At 41.0% G+C, this 23,311-nt stretch overlaps 2 protein-coding genes across 4 annotated transcripts in view; both read right to left on the bottom strand.

Annotated features, from left to right (window-relative positions):
• Positions 1-3,351, bottom strand: part of LOC147029124 (uncharacterized) — a 121,077-nt gene extending 117,726 nt beyond the window's left edge. The window contains exons 1-3 of one of the 2 annotated variants that reach the window (XM_085876188.1): positions 3,147-3,351; positions 2,380-2,439; positions 2,118-2,297 (exon numbers count right to left, since the gene is read on the bottom strand). In XM_085876188.1, coding sequence (XP_085732314.1) covers positions 2,118-2,141 — 24 coding nt within the window. In that variant the 5' untranslated portion in view covers positions 2,142-2,297; positions 2,380-2,439; positions 3,147-3,351. Of the gene's footprint in view, positions 1-2,117; positions 2,298-2,379 lie in introns of both variants that reach the window. The other variant, XM_085876189.1, reaches the window with a different exon arrangement.
• A 50-nt stretch (positions 3,352-3,401) lies between these two features.
• LOC147029123 (uncharacterized) overlaps positions 3,402-23,311 on the bottom strand; it is a 32,789-nt gene continuing 12,879 nt past the window's right edge. The window contains exons 3-5 of one of the 2 annotated variants that reach the window (XM_085876200.1): positions 19,649-19,783; positions 19,386-19,511; positions 3,402-6,546 (exon numbers count right to left, since the gene is read on the bottom strand). In XM_085876200.1, coding sequence (XP_085732326.1) covers positions 6,302-6,546; positions 19,386-19,511; positions 19,649-19,783 — 506 coding nt within the window. In that variant the 3' untranslated portion in view covers positions 3,402-6,301. Of the gene's footprint in view, positions 6,547-11,790; positions 19,512-19,648; positions 19,784-23,311 lie in introns of those variants that run through there. The other variant, XM_085876199.1, reaches the window with a different exon arrangement.

Below are 23,311 nucleotides of genomic sequence, written 5' to 3'. Positions count from 1 at the left end.
AGGAGTGGGTTTTGAACAACCGGGTAAAGAAGAGAATCTGATCCATCGAGGTCGGCGATAACACCACTCGGTTATCACTGCAGCACGGAACGGACCGCTTAAGCGGTTCGTGTCCTGGGCCGACCTGCGGCGAGGTACGATCACCCGGTCGACTACTCGTGCAGGTACTTAGGTAGGTCGAATTTGGCGAGCAACCCTATCCTGCGCGGGTGGGCAATTGGCACGATCGTGGTAAGGTTAAAGCCCCACCCGTGACTGGCTCCTGGCGGTAGTTCCAGGAGGGTCACGACTGAATTGTCCCTCCGGTGGGCGACGCGGTTGCGATTGTAGTTACGCAATCGCTCGCATGCCAGGCGGGCCAGAATTTGTAACAGTATAATGATATGATTCACACCTCAACGAATACCAAACCATCAGAAATATTTACAAAATTAGAATATGAAAAAGAGATTAATGTCAGAAAGCCTAAGTTCAAAGTTGGTGATATAGTAAGAATATACAGGTGGAAATCTCATTTTGAAAAAGGTTAAACTAAACAATGGACAAATGAGCTTTTTAAAATCGTTGATGTAATAGATACGGTTCCTTGGACTTATAAGGTATATGATTTAAAGGGGGGAAGAGATTTTAGGTTCATTTTATTCACAGTAATTACAAAAGATAAAGGTGAATTGAATTTTTTTTGACTCCGCCCCTTTTTGACTCCACCCACTTCATTCCCCCCCCCTGTGCGCCCCCACCTTTGACCCACCAACCCACTCATCACACCCCCCACCCTTCCACACACACACACACACACACACACACACACACACACACACACACACACACACACACACACACACACACACACGGGGAGGGGGGGTGGGGTAGGATGAGGAGGATGTTGGGTCGTTGTGGGAGCGCACCTACCCCCCACCCACCCCTCCTTTTTTCTTTTTCATAATTAACAATTTAATAATTGAAAGCAAAGCAAATATAATTCATCAAGATTGAAAATATTAAACATTCTTCTTTGGGTAAATATTCAGTTGTAAGAATGGATGATCTTTCCCAGCAATCTGCTTCAGATGTCTTGAGTGTCATGCCAGATTCCTCCAGAAGATTAAGTTGTGTGTTTGGTTCATCCAGGCAGGTGTTTAAACTGAAGAAAAATAATAATAATAATAATAATAATAATAATAATAATAATAATAATAATGAGTCAACACTCAAGAGAGATATCGACAGAGATATAGGGACAGAGGGATAGAGAGGCAGATAGAGACAAATAGGCAGACAGAGACAAACAGAGACAGACAGATAGAGAGAGACAGATAGAGAAAGACAGAGAGAGACAGATAGAGACAGAGGGAGAGAGATCAAGAGACAAATAGACAGAAAGACAGAGACAAGCCGGTAGGCGACGAGGGATCCGCGAGGATAGAAAAGCGCTGGATACGATGCTTTTCATTCTGACCGATCCACCGATGAGGATTCATTGCCAAGACGTATTGGTTCACATACAATTGTTCCTCTGCCTGGCAAGATTTTTCCTATTGCGTATTTTGCCAACTGGCACTCCTCATAAAAAATGACGGTAAATAGACACCCTATTTTTGAAGAACTACCATTTGAAAAATAAAACCTAAATCAAAAATCGGCTCGAGTAAAATTTTCTAAATATCTCGAAGTGTTTAATTCCGAAGTCTCGTTTCTCCACATTCAAAACTGTAGGACAAGTATTGAAAATAGTGAACGTGGTTTTTCGGCCGCTGCATAGCAACGGGTGGTTGCTTAGCAACGAAACTCAAATGCACACACTCCCGGCCCATATGGCACCTGTTCGCCAAGTTTCATCAAAATCGGCTTGCTGGTTTGTGCTGTGGAGCCTCGCGTTGCAGACACACACACATATACACACACACACACACACACACACACAAACACACACACACACACACACACACACACACCCACACACACACACACACACACACACACACACACACACACACACACACACACACACACACACACACACACACACACACACGGAAAACCCGACAATAAGGGATATCGAGCGAATCCAACAAACAGAGAGACAGAAAGACAGAGACAAAGTGATAATTTCTCACCTTAGACTCAGGATCAAAGGGCATGAGAGTACTTGTTTCCAGTCAACAATAATATCATTCAGTTCACTTCTGAACGATTGAATATCTTGAAGAAAGTCGTTCATTTTTACCCACTCGTCGTGTAATTCAGATAATTCATTTTCCACACCTGTTATTAACGATGCCCTTATTGGAGACAATCTGTTGAAAAAAAAACAATAATTATTACTCGTACAGTGATTTAATTCCGTTTTAAACAAAAAAATTGGAGGTGAAATCTCACCTGTCATCTTGTGAAAACGATTGATTTGTAAGGTCAAAGTACTCCTCTGCACAATCCATTCTGTGAAAACACCTCAGTTCGTTCAAAACTTGGTTTAAATAAGCACGTAATGACGTAATGGAAGATTGCATAACAATGGTTTTTCAACGAAAGGAAATGACTTGGTTCAGGCGAGGCAGCCCGACTCATATTCACCACAACTGTGCTTTAAAAACACTTCCCCATTTTACGAAACCAAAGGTTTTGAGCTTGAAGAGATAAAGTGATTACACTCGATGGAAATGAATGTTATAATAAAATTAATTTATTCCCGAAAGTAGAACATAGGCAAATATGAATGGAATGAAAATAATAAAGGAAAGAAGTGCTTTAATCAGTAAGTCTGAGTTGAACATTTGCTCAAAGGGGTAGAGATCATTCTCCTATTTTGAGCTTTTGGGGCTTGAGACAGTCTCAATTTAACATTAGCTTGTATGGGAGAGGGAGAAAATCACTCTTGTTTTGGGTTTTTGGGGCTTGAGTCAGAAAGTTTTTCCCTTTTCACCCATTCATTTGAATGGATGCCTAAGAAGCCCCATTTATCCTCTGTTCCTATCGCTGACCCCCTAAACAAATTACAAAATTTTGACCTCACATACAGGGGGCACTGCAACATTGGCACAGTCGTGTTTCCAGTAAAAAAATAAAACCGGTAGCCAAAGGCTGCCGACAAAATAAGTATAATAATGAGTGAATGAATACAGTTGCTGCCTTTCATTGGTTCTTACATTCTTCCCTGCTGAACTTGAAGTTGCAGGATTGGTTGCTGTGGTTGCAGTTCCACACTTGGATGGGGTTGCGATTGTTGGTATTGGGGATGACATCTTGCAGTCTGCAGACTTGTGCTTGAGCACTGATTTGCAGGTTGTTGCTTGTTATTTGGGTTTTTCAAGCAAGGTCTTCGCATTTGCAGCTGCTTGTTGTTGGAGAGCCAAATCATTGTTCTGCTGCAGCCTTATTGTTTGCACTGTCATTGCCTTCAGGAACATGGAGAAATTTTGTTTTTGAGCACCACGTGACCAAAATCGATCATCACGTGCCATTATACATTCCCAATACCACAGACTCAGCCCTTCTGCTTTCATGACTTTTCTTTATTGCGAAACCCATGATAAATTCTAGTTTCATCATCAAGTCTTATAATGAGAAACAACAATAAAATTATCACGTTCTCCCAAGATACCATAAGAGCAGGTACCCACGGAAATTCCACGTAATGTAAAATGTGTGACTTCACAACACTATGCAAAGAACAGTAAAATGTGTACAATACCAGCTGAAGTGAATATTGTGCAGCTATGTGCTCCCGAAAGACGCTGCTTAAATCATCCCCCACCACGTCGCAAGTCCTCAACTTCCCCAGCCATTACTCCTCTACTCCCCCAGCCGCAAGTGCTCAACTTCCCCAGCAAAAAGTCTTCAACTCCCACATGTAGTTTGCTGATGAAAGATCATAGATGATTGTGAGACCCAGTAGTTTGAGTGAGTGAACTTCGTCAGGAGAATTTTTAAGAAAGAGGATGGGAGGGTTTGCCAGATGATCCATTTGCAGAGAGATCGTGAGTGTGACATTTGTCAGAATTGAAAGTTATTTTCCAAGTGTTTGACCAACTTATGACTTTTTTCAAACCTGCCTGTTTGATGGATGAGGGATGTCATGGCATAGGATGGAGTTATCAAGAAATTGATAAAAGGGGTTTCCCAAAGAGGCAGAGAGATCACTGATAAAGATCAGGAATAGGACTATGAACAAAATACTGATTTTGGGTGCTCCAGCCTCGACAGAAAGAGGAGATGAAGGGATTTTAGTGAGTGCCATATGTTGGATACAAGAGGAGAGGAAGTCAGTAAGCCATGTTTGGAGTTGGCCTGGGATGTCTTTGGCAGAGATTTTGGAGAGCAAAGCAGGATGCCAGAGTGTATCAAAAGTTCTCGGTGTCCAGACAGTCGGCCCATCTCATGTCTGACATTGACAGCCTTCATCCATTTTGGATGAGTTGAAGCATGTCCAAGGCAGGGTGAACTGTTGTGAATCTAAATTGTTGATCTGAGAGGAGGTTGTTGGAGAAAAGGTATGATTTCATGTCAACTGCGATGATGGATTCCATGATCTTTCTGATGATTTGAAGTTAGCGAGGGTTAAGAGGTTCAGCTTTTGTCCCTTTTTATGCAATGCGGTGTTGATGGCTGATTTTCAAGTGGATAGAAGATGACCGTGGGCAAATGATAGGGTGAAAAGGGTAGAAAGAGGATTCTGCAATAGTCCAGGAGCTGAGACCACTTCATTTGTTTTTTAATGCAAAAGTTTGATTCGGTGTTTTTGGAGTCATAACAACTGGGTAATCCAAACATGCTTTTCTGATAAGTGACAACCCAGGTGATTTTGGTAAAAATTGCACATTTCTATGTGACCATTGCCAACACTTTTCCAACAAAATTATGGGGTTGAGCAAACATAAATGGCATAACTCATTTTATTTTTTAATCATTGGATTACAAATTACCATAATGATTGATCATATTTAAACCCTCTTTCAGACGATATAATCACTATCTCAATGAGGTCACAAATTAGATCATTGGTCAAAGGGTCACAAAATTCAGACACTGCTGAAATTTGGTACAACACATGGAAAAATTCAACATAAAGGAGATTATTGATATTGTTGCGGGCTGGGGGTCTGGCAGAGAGAACGACCACAAGGTGGGGGAATTTACGTTGATTCCCACCAGACTCCCCGGAATTGTAGACCATTGCTCACGGATAATTCCGTGACGCAGCGGGTCGCTTAACCGACCGTGGACGCCAATACCTCAACCGCCAATACCTCAACCGCATGGCATGGGGTCCTACTGTCGAGAAACAAGTTACCTAATTAACCACGCGGTTTCAACTACTGGGGAACCACGCCCTCAGTACGCCTTGCCCGAACCGGATCACTCCACTGACTACGGTAGAGTACCAATTACCAACTACCTTTCCGGATTGGATACAGCCGAGCGGATCTGCCAAGGATGTACCGGCTGGAAGGAACGGATTATCGGGAATAAGGACCCGGCTAAATTTAGATCCGAACCATGCTGGACCAATGGAACAAAACACAAAGACGAGCTGGGAACATTTCCACAATTATTTATTTACAATAGCCGAGGAAAAGCATGTGGCACAGGAAAAAGGTTTATTGGTGTGTTATGCAGGGGAAAGATGAGAGAGGTGTGGTATGACAATTATGCAAGCAACTTATAAAAGCGGACGCAGAGCAGACTTAACGCGAGACTAATAAGAGCAACAATTACCACAATAAAAATCTTCCACAGACTTATCGAACAGACATAATCTGAAGCTGACGCCAACACTCTCAGACACACATTCAGACAAAATAAACCCAATGAAAAGAAAAAGGGACCCTTTTGCAGTCAGGAAGGGAGGGAGTTGAGGTTGTAGTTTTTGTACCTGAGCGTTTCGGGGGAAGGGATACTCCATGGTGCGGTACCCGTCAAAGGTTGTGTCGTTGGTCCACAGCCGCATGTGTGGAGATCGTGTCCGCGAAGGAGCTCGAAAGGGAGAAGAGCAGAGTCTAAGGCAGGGATCAGCAGTAGCAGGTCCGGACAGAGGCTTGGTCGAGGTCCTGCGGATGGGACCGGAGTCGGGCCGTCGAGGCGAGATGTGGGCAGAACCAAGCAGCGGGATTGCGGGAACACCTTCGCATCCAACCAACCCCGACTTCTCCCTTTCAAAACCAACCACTTCGACCTTTCAAATCCACAACAACCTTCCTTCTTTCTCACTCAAAGGCCCCTCACATCCCACTCCACCCTCTTTCCTCGCATCAAACTCAACTTTCCCTCGCATCCAACTCAACTCTGAGGATTGTCCCATCCTTTATAGATCACGGAGTTGGGGGTGGAGCCATGGCGAAGCTGACATCATAGTCCATCCTGATTGGACCAGGCCATCATGTGGTCCACCTTTCTGGGTGGGTTTCGGCCAGACCCTGGTAATCACGCCCACATCACGTGTGTCTGGGTGGTGGGAAAGTAGATGCCGAGATGGAACTGCCACAGCGAACGTCAGGATTCTGACTCGGAAAACGAGTCTTTGCGATCCAGTGGGTAGTTGCTGGTACGCTGTAGCCAACAAAACGAGGGGGGTAAGCGAGACAAAGGTACCGTGGTCAAATAAAAGGAGAAATAAAATAAAAGGGAAGAAAAATGATTTATAATCCTAACTAAAAGCTCATCATGACACACCCCCGTGTCTACCCACTACACACAAGGAAGGCATCTATCTGTGTGTATATTATGGAATAACTGACTTGGGACACCTGTGTGTTGTATGCATATGGTTCCGAGAACCGTAACAATATTTTCATAATCTAACAACTCTATTTTGCAGAGGAAAGATGAAAAAACATTTTCACATGCAATTGACCCGTGTGAAAAGCTTTACACACCATAAATTATAAGGTCAAAGTTGTCATGTAATTGTCGGCTCGAGAATTGACAGTATACCAAACTGGGTATATAATGACAGTATACACTGACTGGAACTGACATTTTTTGGTGTTATTGTCTCTGATATATACTGTTATATATTAAATCAATTATATTCAATGTTATATTCAATCATGAAATGAACTGACTGACTGACTGACTGACTGAGTATTTACTGACAGGAACTGACAGTATATGGCAATCATAATAATCAAAACATATAATGGTTGCCTCTTCATAATGAGACCATAAATTACCCCCTCAAAATGACAGTGCCTTGTTTTTTGGAAAAAATGGAGTTGTATCTTGTTTTTATTTCTGTCACTTCTCTGTATCTTGTTGTTTTACTTCTCTGTTTTTGTGTGTGGCGGTGTCGACGCAAACTTCTCCAAAATTAGTATAATGGGTTTGAGGGTGATGATAATAACACGAACAATAATAATAATAATAATCATAATAATAAAATGCTGGCAATTAAACTTGATTGAAAAGTAAATGTATTGATGCAACCCTTTCATGAAAAATGTACTCAATACGACATGATTATTAAAATTCTATGTGCTTGAACATGCATCTATTTTAATAATACAAATTCACATTTTAAATGACCTTAAATCTCTTTTCTGTGTTGGAAGATGATCAATCTGCCCAATAAAGAGAGAGAGGAGATAGGGACCATACTCTGTGCAGAGCGTTGGTGCTGCTTAAGCAGTCTCCTTGGCTATTAGGCACAATCCTGGACGGGTCACCACTCCAACACAGTGTACCAGCAAGCTGCCAGGTAAAGCCTGCTGCTGCCTTTACAATCTGCCTCGTGAAGAAGTGCCCCTTATACCCCAAACAGATGGGCCTTTCCAATAATCTTTATTCAGTATCATATATAATTACCTGTTATTTGATTTTATTCTGCTTATTAAGGGATTCTCAAATATAAACAATTACATTGGCATCTGAAAGTCTGCATGGAAGCACCACTCCAGCTTAAATGGATTTTTTGCCCCTGGAGACATCCAGATGTCTTTTTCATTCTTGTCAGCTTCAGATTATAAATCTTTCCCTCCCCTTTTCAATGCGAGCTGACTTTCTGACCTCCGGACCAAGGAGCCATGTGTGATCTATCCGAGCACCCCAAGGGTGGCAGTCTTGACATCATTCAGTCCCGATGATGATCTCAGCCAACAGGGCACAAACTCAGGACGCTAGGATCCCAAGCCAACCACCCTAACCGCTAAACCAACACCAGGCTTAACCTCTGCCACCGGAGGTGGAAGGAGGTTACGTTTTCATCTCCATCTTTCTGGTTGTGACTTGGCGAAAAAAATTTTGTGAAGTACTTTGATCGGTTCAAGTGAGTTTGTTTGTTTGGAATTTGGCAAAAACAATTTTTTGCCAAGTGCAATGACCGGTTCACTTCGTTACTTAGAAAAGAAAAACACTATTAATAAGTATGTTGATCACTTCTGTTTGTTTGTCTCACTGCTCACCTTTAATCACCTGCAAGTCACAATTTTAAACCGATCTTCATCAAACTTCACCAACAGATGGAGATGGTGGTCTGAAAGAATCCTATTTATTTTTGAGGTCAAAAGTTCATCATAGGCTAAAGGTCAACAACTTTCTAAAATCCTCAATTTTCATCTGATTGACTTGAAATTTGAAGATCATTTACATATCAGGTTACTGAATTCACCCAAGTATTATTTTGAGGTCAACGTTTGCCACGTTTCTAAAATTGTCAATTTCCAATCCATATACTTGAAATTTGAAGAACATTTAAATATCAGGTCACTGAATTCTTCAATCACCTGCTATTTTTGAGGTCAACATAGGCCGCATTTCAAAAATCCTCAATATTCATCCGCTTAAACTTGAAATTTGAGGAGCATGAGTACATCACATCATTAAATTCAACCACATAATTTTTGTGTCACAATATGCACCAAAAGATAAACAAAGGCCAAAAGGTCAACATGGACCAGATTTCTAAAATTTTCAATATAAAATTAAAATTGTGAGAAATTGTCAATATAAAATTGTCACCAATTGACTTGAAAATTGAAGAGGATTTTCATATTTCGTCATTTAATTCAACAACCAATTATTTTTGAGGTGATCATATGCCAAAAGGTCAACATAGGCTAGTGGTTATTCACCTTTTTACCACCACGCCCCCCCCCCAGTAGTTGGTCCTTGCATCCACGCCCCCCCCCCCAACACATTTTCAACCAAATGATTAAAAATCCCTCCTGAATTAAAAGGAAAAACTTTAAAATCCATTATTTTAGTCTTTTTATTGAACAAAGAATGCTGCATAAGCAACACTCATACACACAGCATATTTAATGAGATAACATTTAATGAGATACCAGATCTTGAATGCATGGCCGAATGCCAGAGAGAGCACAACGCAAGTCCCCTTCAACGTTCGGCTTGTTTCTGTACTTGGTCTTCACAGCAACGAGCGTGGAAAATGCAGCTTCACAAAGACATGTTGATCCAAACATTGTCAGACTCCAAAGAGCTTGATGTGAGATCAAAGGGGAAACAGGAAGGTATGTGACCCAGAACGTCTCCAGATCCAGTTTTTTGAAGTCTTCTTCAGTCGAGGAATTGAACTTTAACTCAAGAAACTCCTCTTGCACTTCATCTGAAATATCAGCTACTTCACATTGAAATGGGTTCCGAATGAATTTCCAGGCTTCGTGCTTCTCATCTATATCCAGAAAGTATCTGATGAATTCTGCTTTCAATACAGTCAGATGAGTAATTATTTGTTTCTTTCACTCATAATCAAGATCACTGTGAATGAGAACAAAATCCAAGTTAGCAAAACTATCTGTATTTCCATCATGAATTCGACATTTCCAGAGGTTGAGTTTGGATATGAAGGCTCGAATAACGTCATGGTGCATGATTATGTTGATATTTTTATCTTGGAATTTGAGGTTGAAGGCATCCAGTGCTTCAAAGATATCCACCAGGTAAGCTAGAGACAGCAAAAATCCTTCAGACTGGAACTTGTCATGGAGATCTGCTTTCTGCTGTGAATCTAGAAATGTTGCCAATTCTTGTCGTAGTTCATAAAGCCGTCCAAGCATGTCTCCCTTCGAAAGCCATCATACCTTTGTGTGGAAAAGCAAGGCTTGATGCTCAGAATCCATATACACACAGCTGTTTGAAGAGACGACTGTTTAAGGCTCCAACTTTGATGAAGTTGACTATCTTGATAGCCAGATTCATGACATCCCTCATTTCAGCTGGTCGAGTTCTGGATGTGAAGGCTTAACAATGAAGGAACAATGAAGGATGCAGTACGTACCGAGAGCAGATGGCCTTTCACTCTTGATATGAAACCAGATTGCAAACTAAGCATGGCCTGAGCTCAATCAGTACACACCTGTACCAGCGAGTCCCACGAAGGTTGATTTTCCTGGAATAAGTTTGATACCACTTGAAAAATATCTGTTGCTGTTGTATAACTTTCCATGGAATGGTGGAAGAGTACTTCCTCTTTTACACTATTGCCTGATATGAAACAAGCATACGTCAATAGCTGAGAAAATTGAGCAACATGCGTCATTTCGTCCAACTGGATGGCAAATACAGGAGAAGTTCTTACTTGGTCGAGAACTTGATCTTTGATGTCTTGAGACATTTCATCGATCCTTCCCTTGACGGTATTGATTGGTAGAGAGATTTGGGAAAGCTTGTTTGTACTATCCTTCCCCAGAACGAACTCTGCTGCACGCAGTACACTTGGTTTATGAGAGTCTCTCCGATGTTATGGCTCTTCTTGCTGTTTGCAATCAACATGGCAATCTCATCGGAAGCCTCAACAACCTTTGAAGTCTGTTGCCGAAATGTTCCAGTGCTGACCATCTTAGCTTGCTTCAAGGACTGTCTTTTTGTTTCAGAGAATGCCTTGGGTTTGGCAGCTCGAACAGGATGCATTGTCTTTAAGTGGCGTTCCAAGTGTGTGGGACGCATGCCATCATTGCTCAGAGTCTTGGAGCATATTAATCACTGGGGTACCTGTGTGTTACCCTTTTGGAGGGAAACAAATCCAAATCAAATATATTAGTCAAGATTCTTCTGCTTTTTTGCACTCATTGTGAATTATTAAGTTTGAAATGGGTTCTGCAAATCTGTGAAAAGAAAATATTCAGAATAAAATTCAAATTAAATATAAATTTTGATATTAAATTTAAAGAAATGTTGAACTTAAAACTTCATTATAATACAGAAAATGGTAGCCCGAGTTGCGAATGGTAAACGAAAATTATTTATGGCGATACTTTTATTTTTTTATGTTCATCACGATATTATGCAAACACTTGTTAAGAGGATTCCAAAAATAATTTGAGAAATTCCTACTTTTTACTCCCGGCTCACGCCCCCTCTGGAAATTACTCATGACCCTCAAGGGGGTGCGCCCCAAGGTGCAGAGCCAATGACATTGGCCAAATTTAGAAAATCGTCAATGTTCACCTGATTGATTTGAAATTTGAAGAGGATTTGCACATCATGTCAGTGAATTCAACATCCAATTATTTTTGAAGTAAGCATAGGCCAATAGGCCAACATGTTAAGTGCAGTTTCTAAACTCATCAATTTTCATCCAATTGACTTGAAATTTGAAGAGGATTTTCAGATCAGGTCACCGAATTGGGTATATGAAGGGGGGGGGGGAGGGACAGAGGAAGGAGAGAGAGGAGAGGGAGGGAGAAAGAGGAAAGGGGGGGACAGAAAAGTGGGAGGGATGAGGAATGGGGAAAGAGCAAGGAAGGGCGACAGTGGGAAGAGCAACGCCTCACCAAACAAGGCTATACACACCGGGGGGGTGGGAGCGAGGAGGAGTGGGAGTAAGTGGGAGGGGTTTGGTTGTGGGACTTGGGAAGAAAGGGGGAGGGTTAGTACAGGATTGAACAAAATGGGTTACGTTAAAACAGCGTAGTAATACAGCACGCGGATCTCGACATGAGATATCGACAGGAGGTAGAAGGGGAGGGGGTTTGGGAGGAGCGAAGCATGAGGGGAGGGGGAGGGAAGGCAGTGTGATGGGAAGGGAAGGCAGGACAGTGCAAAGAGAGGGAAAGGGAAGGGAAGGGAAGGCAGCATGAGGGGAAGGGAATGGAATGGCGATATAATGCCCCCAAACAGCAACATCATCTTATTCACTGTCGAGTTCCATATAAAACCGGGCAAGAGCATTTGAAACCATGGTTCCATACCTCCATCCACCTATCTATCCACCATGTGAAGTTCCATACCTCCATCCACCATTTGAAGTTCCATACCTCCATCTACCTATCTATCCACCATGTGAACTTCCATACCTCCATCCACCTATCAATCAAAGGCCTGCCTGCATGTATGCTCACACATGCAGCAATATTTGCACCCCTCCGGTCGGCTCACCACAAATCTGATTTGCACATGCTACACAATAGGGAAAGGTCAAATTTGCTTTATGGATTTCCTAAGTATCGTGCTATGCACATCTTTCTTGTTCTTGGTTGTTTGTCAATAGTTAGTCTTTATTAACGATTCCCAGGAAGCAGTTTTAAATTCAAAACAAATCCATCATTCTTTAACCATTCCCTGAACAGAGGTGGAGGGGTGGGGGATCAGGGAGAGGGGTGAGAGAGGAAGCGAGAGGGAGAGAGAGAGGTGAGAGAGGGGTTGGGGTGAATGGGGAGGGGAGAGGAGAGAGGGGAGATTTCGGCAGATGTGACGTCCAGTTTAATGTCAATCTGTGAGACGGCACACACATTGATGAATCACCTGCCTGTGAAACACCAGGATGACAGTTTATAGCTGGGTCAAGATTCAAACTCAGACGAGACAACTCAGAGCGAGCGTGTGTACCTCTCGGCTATCCTGCCATGATGTGGCGATTCATTGCTTTGTAACAACTGAAAACATTTTTTAATCATTGTAATCATCCAATTATTTTGCATTCCTAACTCTGAAAATGTCCAGTTAGGAATGCCGGAGAACCACGGAGAACCGAGCTGCCGTATCACCGTCACAGCTTGAGTGCTTGCCAAGTGCCTCATCCACTCAAGCAAGCACTGCAACAAAACTGTTGAAGAAACTTTTAAAAACAAAACGTTTAATTTTTGGTTTGCCGAACTGACGGGTCATATAATGAAAGATTGTACAGAAAGGGGAAACATGGTGGAAAAGAAAACTGCACATTTTCAGCGAGCGAACCACCCACAAACTCACCGCCCAAGGCACCGCACGACTAAACGCAGGGGAAAGGGCCCTGGACTTTGTTCAAGTTGATCATTATATTCAGTGGCAGAACAAATGTTGTAGCATGCTCGGCAAGTGACGTCGCACTCAAGCAAGTACTCCCATGAAATAGTTGATAAGGAACGGCTTGCCTGGCAAGTGATTGCCGATTGGCTATATCAACAGTGTGTACCCGGAGACACCCAGAATGTCAAGCGATATCCAAATTGGACAAATGAACACTTTTTTTTGTTTACTTTTTTTTTAGCAGTTGGGGAACTCATGCTGAAGTCAATAAAGAAGTTTATATTATGAAACTTCGGCTGAAACCAAGAGATTCCAGAGGTGATGGCATGTGCGGAAATGAAATAAAGCAACAAACTCTGGCATCTCTGGGTGTTTATAAGCATTGCAATGTATCCAGCGATTCGGCGGAATGATGATCAGACATTCGATGATACAGATGAGGAAAGTGAAAAAAAATTAACTTAATGGTGAAGAAATCATTGCCGCTTGTTTCAATCAAGGCATCGTTTCGCAGGCCAAAATCAATGGAGAATTAAGACCCCAGCGAGGGGACCAAGAATAACGCCACCTTGATTAAGGATAATTAAATAAGGCCGTTAATTATCTTCAAAAGGGGTGTTTAATAAAATCCAAACTCCAAATTTTCATTCATGCACTACCTTGGAGTTCCCTTCGTATGCTTGCAAAGTTTGGGGTCACAAGGTTTCATGGTTTTGGAGTTACGGAGGAGATGGATGGAGTGATGGACGGACACACACTGACGTTTATGTTAGCATTAACAAGTACCACCCGTCTCTTCGCTGACGGTAATACTAAGGGGAGAGGGAGAAAATGAGGGTTTGGGGGGGGATAGAGGGATGAGGGAGAGTGAGCAGGGAGAGTGAACAAGTGGAGGGGAAAGGAGAGAGGAGGAAGGGGGAGCGAGGAGGGAGGGGAGTGAGGAGGAGTTGGGGAAGGGAAGAGGAGGGGAAGGCAGACGTGCGGTGGAGTGTTAATTACAATTGATACTGTCTCATCAAAATTATTATTAATGGAATAACAGTGAAGATGGAAACAAAATAATGTAATCAATTTTCTTACGGTCATACTACAAACACAGCCCGGAGATAAACTCCCATCCAGACATAACCACCATCCGGATATGTCCAGACGAACATCATCCAGACACGTCCAGAGACAAACACCATCAAGACAAAACCACCGTCCGGATATGTCAAGAGAGAAACACCACCGAGACATGTCCAGAGAGAAACACCGAACAGACATGTCCAGAGAGAAACACCGTACAGACATGTCCAGAGATATACACCCACCATCCAGACATGTCCAGAGACAAAGACCATCCAGACATGTCCAGAGACAAAGACCATCCAGACATGTCCAGATACATACACCCAACATCCAGAGACAAACACCGTCCAGACTTAACCACCATTTGAATATGTCGAGAGAGGGAGAGAAGGAAGAGAAGGAAGAGAAGGGAGAGAGGGGAGAGAGGGAGAGAGGGAGAGAGGGGGAGAGGGGGAGAGGGAGAGAGTTGATGCAGGAGGAGGGTTCTGCAAAGATTTGGGAGGGGTTAGAGCAAGGATGGGGGAGAGAAAGAAATTGGGGTAAAGGAGTTCGTACAAAGAGCATGTTATGCTAAAGGGACAACATGCGCACGCACACACGCGCACACACGCACACAAGGCCGACATCGGCAATTTTTCGGGAATCAGCAGGTTTGAGTCGTTGCGATTACCGACGACAGTACTTACTGTGTACAACCCAGAAACCTTGAGTCGCTTTCACCAAAAACAACGTTGCGTTTGTCTTGATGTTTCAGGGATATGTTCACAAACATTATTACTTACTATCCGACAACAGGCGTTCGGCAAGTGGCTTAAGCACTCATGCAAGCGGTACCATCAAATGGTTGATAAGGAATGGTTGGCCAGGCTGTCCCTGCATACCATAAAGGATCCCTTTAACTTTAAAGCCAGTCTTCAACACGCACACGGCAGTTAAAGAAATAATGAATTCATTCACATCATGACTTTATCCACAAAATATTTGCAGCTTAATGCAGAACAACCCTGGAGACATCGCAAAGTTCAATCACCCATGAAATAAACATTGCAGAAAATCCACCAGTTTGCCTGCTCATCTGTGCACGTGTCACTTGGTACATCAGTTGGTGATCCGCGCAAACGTTATCGCTGTGTTTTTTCAGACGTCCGTTTGTTATTGGTTTTTTTCCAGATTTGCTTTGATTCCCTGTAGAGCACCTCCTGAAACCTCTGATAATATCGACACAGATCTGGGAGACGCTACAGATAGGCAGTCCCTCGTTGGGATAGGGCGTGAGGTCTACCAATGAATGCATTAAATCGTATAGCTCAATGCAGCTCGTTAATTTTGGCACGTTCCTAAATTTTGTTTACTTAATATAATTCTCCAAACAGAAGAAAAAGATAAGTTTAATATTTTGGAAATTCCACATTTTCTTCTCTGTGTCTGGTGGAGGGAACATAGCCTTGCTTGCTCAAAGTAAATAGGTATATCGGCTTAGTTTTACGACTCATTATTTCTTTAAATTATCAGATTTCACGACAGATTTCGACAATTATTTAATCCGGACTATATCCGATCCTCCAAACCGAAATAATATTTCAATGATATACTTTAATGAGTCAGAGAGAGTCGATCGTGGAAAATCGTATCATGTCATGCATGAAATCGCTCCATGCTCCTAATTTGAAAACTATAGTACTGACAAAAGTGATGTATATGGCAATTCATAGCAATGATGAACAGGCATTTGATATGAGTGAGGAAAGTGGGGGAAAAAAACAAAAACTCCATCGTTAAGAAATTGGTACGGCCTGTTCCACGTCAAGGTGTGGTTGAATAAGCCAAAAAACATGGTGGCTTCAGACTGCAGCGAGGTTACCCAGGAAACACCTTAAGACCCAAAGAGTGTTTAAGACCCAGAGTCACCCGATTCAGGATATAATTAAATAATGCCATTAATTATCTTCAAAACGGGTGTTTTAATTAACCGAAACACCCAATTTTCACTCTTGCTCTTCCTTGGAGTTTTCTTGGTATGCATGCAAAGGTTCAGGCTGCTCGGTGTTATACTTTTGGAGTTATGGATGAGACACACTGACACACACACACTGACAGATTGCCTTTTATTCGGATAGATATTTAAATTGTGATTATATCGTCTGAAAGAGGGTTTCGAGACAATGAATTGTGGGGTAATTTGAAATCCCATGATAAAAATCAACAACGGTATGCCTATTTATGGTTGCTCTACCCCATAATTTTGATGGAAAAGAGTGGGCAATGGTCACAAAGGAATGTGCAATTTTCATCAAGGGTTGCCACTTACAAGACAAGCCTATTTGAATTCCCCAGACATTATTACCCATAAAGCACCTAGCCAAACTTTTGCACTCAAAAACTCAGCTCCTGGACAATAAGAGCAGCAGAGTAGGTTCACAGGACACGTGAGAGTCAGAGTCTGAACGCATTCCAAAGGTCATGGAATCCATTGTGTTTTCTTCAAAATCTTGCATCCCCAACCCCTCTCTCTGTACCCACCTTACCCAGTCATAACAAACTGCATATCTTCTTCCTTCCTTCTCTGGGCATATCTCGAGCTTTTGAGGTGGTCTGGCAAACCACATTGCTTTAGTGGAAGAAAAATAATTACTGTATATTCATGTATTCTCAATTATATTCACTTGTTGCTGGAACTTTATAGATTTAAGTTTTGCACAATAGTCAAATTGCTGTCAGTAATGTTTCTATTCCCTTTTCCCGAGAGTCTTTTGACCAACATATTGATAAAAGGAATATCTTACTATGAAAAAGGTCTTGCTCGCTGCATAGAAACAGGGTGATCGAGTTGGTAACACTGCAAACTTTTGCCATGATTGTGTCATTCTCTCCCTCCCACCCAAAATGGCTTGTATTGCAGTTTTGAGTTCTTTGCCCGAGAGCTTATCAACTCATCCCGTAGTTGAATTGCCAAATGTCTCACCCTACATTTTGGAATGCCAAATTGTGTATAAGAGGGATTACAGATTACTTCTGTTTCAGTGAAGTCCATTCAAATGCATCAGTGAATCATTGAATGTTCTTCCTCCTTTCTACGAAATTAAAGATTCTCCTTTGGTATGCTGATCGATTAACTGTGTGGAAATAGAGTTATTTTCCACCACATTCTCCAAATTGTCTGCCTGTCAAATTCAAAGCCAACTCTATTCTCAGATTACCGACTTCCTTCACTCTCGTCGCCATCTGGCTCTCAACAGGAACAGGAACCTGTTGTGGAATTTTGATGTTAACCGACTCGGTGCAAGTCCTACTACTCAATTTGAAAGAAACAATTAATTCACTGTCCACAACGGAAAGTACTGTTGTTCAGAAAAGTTATATTTTGACATGGTACCACTAAGTCCAATGCACTGAGATGGCGAATACCCACAATGATTTGCACTAAGCTAAGATTACATTTCCTGGCATTTATATGCTTTTGTGGGAATCGAGGGGGCTGATAAGTATTCAGCAAAATAACTCCAACTGCAATACGTGTCCACTAGGTGAAAGAATCATGGCAAAAGTTGCAGTGTTATCAACCAGGTCACTTAGTCCCACAGCAAGACATTCCTTTTATCAAGATTTAGGTCAAAAAGACTCTTGGGTAAAGGGAAACATAACTGACAGCCAATTAGACTTGAAGTATAAAAATTAAATTAATAAAGCACCAGCAACCATTATAATTGAGAACACATGAATATAATTACTTTTTCTTCCACAAACCCATTCTTCTCTTTTTCCTGTCAAGGCTGGAGTAGCCCCACTGCAGTGTTCTCAGCCACATCTTATTCCTAATCTTAATCAATGATCTCACTGACTCTCTGGGAAGTCCTCATTATCACTTTGCTGATGACCTCACACTCTGCCACGACATTCCTCATCCTAACAGAGAGCAGCCTTTTCCGTCTCTTCAGACCTTGACAAAAATCACAAACTGGTCAAAAATCTATGTCTCTCCCCTGATCTCCCCCAAAGGAATAAAACCACAAACCCATCTACTTTCTCAACAACCCTCTTGAAGAAGTTCAGTCACTTAAACTCTGGGGTCTCACTCTCAGCCAAACCACATTTCAAAGTTAGCCTTCAAATGCAGACCAGACACCCAACGTCTGACTTCCTCCACTCTCACTCTCCTGTATGGATCCTCATATGCAATTTCAAACTCCCTTTTTGAGAGAAACTTTTATCACAGACAGAGCATTTGTAAGGTCGCTCTCCTGTATGGATCCTCATATGCAATTTCAAATTCTCTTTTTGAGGGAAACTTTTATCACATACAGAGCATTTGTAAGGTCGCTCTCCTGTGTGGATCCTCATATGCCTATTCAAATGAACTTTTTGAGAGAAACTTTTATCACAGACAGAGCATTTGTGAGGTCGCTCTCCTGTATGGATCATCAAATGCTTATTCAAATGACGTATTTGAGAGAAACCTTTATCACAAACAGAGCATGTGTGAGGTCGCTCTCCTGTATGGATCCTCATATGCATATTCAAACTGTCTTTTTGAGAGAAACCTTTATCACAAACAGAGCATTTGTAAGGTCGTTCTCCTGTATGGATCCTCATATGCTGATTCAAATCACCTTTTCGAGAGAAACCTTTGTCACAGACAGAGCATTTGTAAGGTCGCTCTCCTGTGTGGATCGTCATATGCTTATTCAAACTCTCTTTTTGAGAGAAACTTTTATCACAGACAGAGCATTTGTGAGGTCGCTCTCCTGTATGGATCCTCATATGCATATTCAAATTACCATTTCGAGAGAAACCTTTATTACAGACAGAGCATTTGTGAGGTCGCTCTCCTGTATGGATCCTCATATGCTTATTCAAATCACATTTTTGAGAGAAACCTTTATTACAGACAGAGCATGTGTTAGGTCGCTCTCCTGTATGGATCCTCATATGATGTTTCAAATGGCCCTTTTGAGAGAAACCTTTGTCACAGACAGAGCATTTGTGTGGGCGTTCTCCTCTGTGGATCCTCATGTGTATTTTGATGTCTCTCAGTGAAGTAAAATCTACACTGCAGATATTACACTTATTATGCACTTGCCTTTCGATAACCTTTTTGGGTTTGTTTAATTCAATGTTGATCTTTGTGTTGTTTTCACCAGATGTGTACTTGTATTTTGAAGGTCGTGAGTCTTGTTCTTGGGATTGTTGCTTCAAAATAAACATCTTCTTCACTGTCAAGCTGCTTCTGGATCTTATCTGCCCAATCGGACTTCTGGATTGTTCTACATAAACAAAGAACAAGAAGTTATTTTTCGGTTTGGTTGGTAAAACCCAAAATGCAAAAAATTTCATGATTTCAAAATTTTTATAAACCCTCAGATCAAAAGATTGAATATTCATTTTGAATGTTTCTTCTTACCTGTTGCAGAACAGACAGTATCACCATTTGTAAAATGAATATCTGAATCTTCCTTTTTGGAATGATATCTTAAAGTTTCTGAGACAGATTCATCCATATGTTGTCTGGATTCCACATTTACAGGATAGACATCACCTGAAAATAATGAAGGACATGAAGTTTAAAACAATGACAAATATAAATCCTGTCAACAAACAGTGAACAATGGACATCACTTCTGCAGTCAGAACGAGACTCCATAATGCTGCCACCAGTATGACAGATGAAGTGAGGTGTTCACGACAAATGTATATATACACATTATATACATATATATATATATATATATATGCATATACATATACATATATATATATATATATATATATATACACACACACATATATATATATATATATATATATATATATATATATATATATATATATATATATATATATATATATATATATATATATATATGTATATATATATATATATATATACACACACATATATATATACATATACATATATATATATATACATATACATATACATATATATATATATATATATATATATATATATATATATATATATATATATATATATATATATATTGAGCAAGTGTGTGTAGTAACCGTTTCAGAGCGAAGTATTTCCGTGTGTTCGACTCGGTATGACCATAAATTTGTGTATCTAAGCCACACTGTAACTTTGCGACCGCTCGCATTGACTTCCCGTTTGGGGATTTTTACATGTGGTGATCGAACTGGTCACTGCCACTGCCGCATCAAACACATAAAAGACAAGTTTTCCAAATCAGATTGTTTGTGTTTTTCTGTTATATCTTTGTCAATGTGTTTCTTTAATGTCCCGTCAAAAACACAATCCTTGTGAAATGATGTTTGAATGCTAAAGAAGCCTTTTGTGCATGCACTGTGTTCAACTCGCCAGACACTTTTAACCTGTCGTGGTGGTGGTGCTAAACCGAAAATCAAATCGTCTTTTATTCCACGAGACTCGACTATATCTTCAAAAAAAATACAAAACGTAATTTTCAGCATTTATACGAGAGAGTTGCAATTTCAAAAAGGTTAACCATAATTGTTCCGTTCCTCAATTAACATCGGAATCACATACACAGGAATGCGAGAAATATTAATGGATGAGAGGTGCTGGGGACAGAGCATTTCCTCTGAAAACAATTGGCAGTGGTGGCAGTGGTTACAACACCTCTGGACACTTCTCCTCTCACCAGATGCAAAATATAGGATAATTACCTCTGCTACCGAAGGAAGAAGAAGGTTACGTTTTCACCCCTGTCTGTCTGCCTGTCTGTCTGTTCGTTACTTGCAAAATGGAAGATTTTTCAAGTATATTGATCAGTCAATTTTGTTATTCTGTCTGTCTTGTTTTTCTGTCAATCGCCTCCAGGTCACAATTCCAAACCGATCGCCATGAAACTTTAACAATTGTACAGGTAGTGTCAATTGAGAAGGATATTGATTTTGAGATCAAAGGTCATTGAGGTCAAATTTCTAAAATCGTCATTTTTCATCTGATTGACTTGAAAGTTGAACAGGATTTGCATTCAACCACCATTCATTTTGAGGGTAATTTGAGCTTGATCACAAGGGTGAACAGAGGCCAAAGGTCAACAACGAAGCTGAAATTTCTTAAACCTCCATTTTCAACCCATTGACTTGAAATTTGAAGAGAATTTGCATATCAGGTTACTGAATTGAACCATCAATTAATTATTTTTGAGGTCAACATCAGCTGAATTTTTAAATTGTCAATTTTCATCCAATTGACTTGGGATTTGAAGGAATTCCATATTTGGTCATTGAATTCAGCCACCAATTATTTTTGAGGTGAACATGGACCAAAAGGTCAACATAGGCCCAAGGTCAACAACGAAGGTGGTACAACTAAAATCCTCAATTTACATCCGATTGACTTCAAATGTGAAGAGGATTTATATTGCAGTTCACTGAATTCAACCACCAATTATTTTTGAGGTCCACATCGGTCAAGAGGTCAACATTGGCCAGATTTCTAAAATTGTCAATTTTCATCCAATTCACTTGAAATTTGAAGAGTTGCAAATTTGGTCATTGAATTGAACCACCAATTATTTTTGAGGTCAAATTTGTTTTGTGGATTTTGCAAGTATCATGCTCTGCATGACGTCTTCTTCTTGTTCTGTCCATTTGTGTCTTTTTGTCGCCTGCAGGTCACAATTTTAAACCGATCTTCACAAAACTTCACCACATGGAAGAGATATTCATAAGGAAGAAGCCCATTGTTTTGAGGTAAAAAGGTCAACAACGAACATGGAATTTCTAAAATCCTCAATTTACATCCGATTCACTTGAAATTGGAAGAGGAGTTGCTTATTTGGTCATTGAATTCAACCACCAATTATTTTTGAGGTCAAATTTGTTTTATGTATTTTGCAAGTACGTGCTATACACGACGTCTTCTCCTTGTTTGTTTGTTTGTCAATCACCAGCATGTCACAATTCCAAAACAATCGTCATGAAACTCCACCACGTTTTGGAGGTAGTCTCAACTGAGAAGTCGATTGATTTTGAGGTCGAATTTATAAAATCCTCATTTTTCATCTGATTGACTTAAAATTGAACAGTATTTGCCAATTCCGTCACTAACTTGGGACACCAACTTTTTGAGGTTAAACGGCCAACTCAATGTCAAACTTCTAAAATCACGAATTTCAATCTGAAAAATAATCAATTTTCATCCGATTGACCTGAGCTTTCATTACGATTGTCAATTTTAATCTTAATAAATTGGACAATTTCATGTATCCATGGCAACCTTTGGAGAGGGGGTGGATTTTGCTCGTATCTTGCTCTGCACAATGTTCTTTCTTGTTTGTCAGTTGTGTGTGTGTGCGTGTGCGTGTGCGTGTGCGTGTGCGTGTGCGTGTGCGTGTGCGTGTGCGTGTGTGTGTGTGTGTGTGTGTGTGTGTGTGTGTGTGTGTGTGTGTGTGTGTGTGTGTGTGTGTGTGTGTGTGTGTGTGTGTGTGTGTGGATGCTATCTCAAAATTGTGGATGGATTCAGACAAAAAACCTGTGTGCGACGGGTTTGTGATGAGGAAGAATTGGTTCAATTTTGGTGAAGATCTGATTCTGGATCCGGATATGATGGTTTTTGAAGGATTCTTCACATTTAAGAGATGGGACCAAGAACGAAATATTGCATGCAATTTCAAAAATGTATTGGTCTGACAAGTTCCCATGGCATTGCATGGCAGAGGTATGTGCTCCACTGTGTGCCCTTCACATTTAACTTGTGGCCCCGGAACCAAACAATATATATATATATATATATATATACATATATATATATATATACATACATATACATATACATATACACATATATATATATATATATACATATATATTGTTGCGGATCCGGGGTGGCGGGAATCTGACCCGGTCCCTGATGTCACCCTCGCCACCACCGTCTCCAGGAGTCTATAACGCCCTCTGGCTCAGCACAGGCCTCGGGTCACGCGTCTTTAATCGCGATGCCAACGTAATCCTGTACCTTACCAGTTGGGGAGATAGAACCCCGAGTTACAGACTGGCTTTGTCAGTGACCGAGCGGAGTCTACCAGTCTGTAACCATTTTGGTATTGTATGCCAA

The sequence above is a fragment of the Eptatretus burgeri genome, chromosome 4 (genome assembly GCF_056783735.1).
Source record: "Eptatretus burgeri isolate ZD-2024b chromosome 4, Ebu_testis_v1, whole genome shotgun sequence".
NCBI lineage: Eukaryota > Metazoa > Chordata > Myxini > Myxiniformes > Myxinidae > Eptatretus > Eptatretus burgeri.
This window is presented reverse-complemented; position numbering and strand designations above follow the sequence as displayed.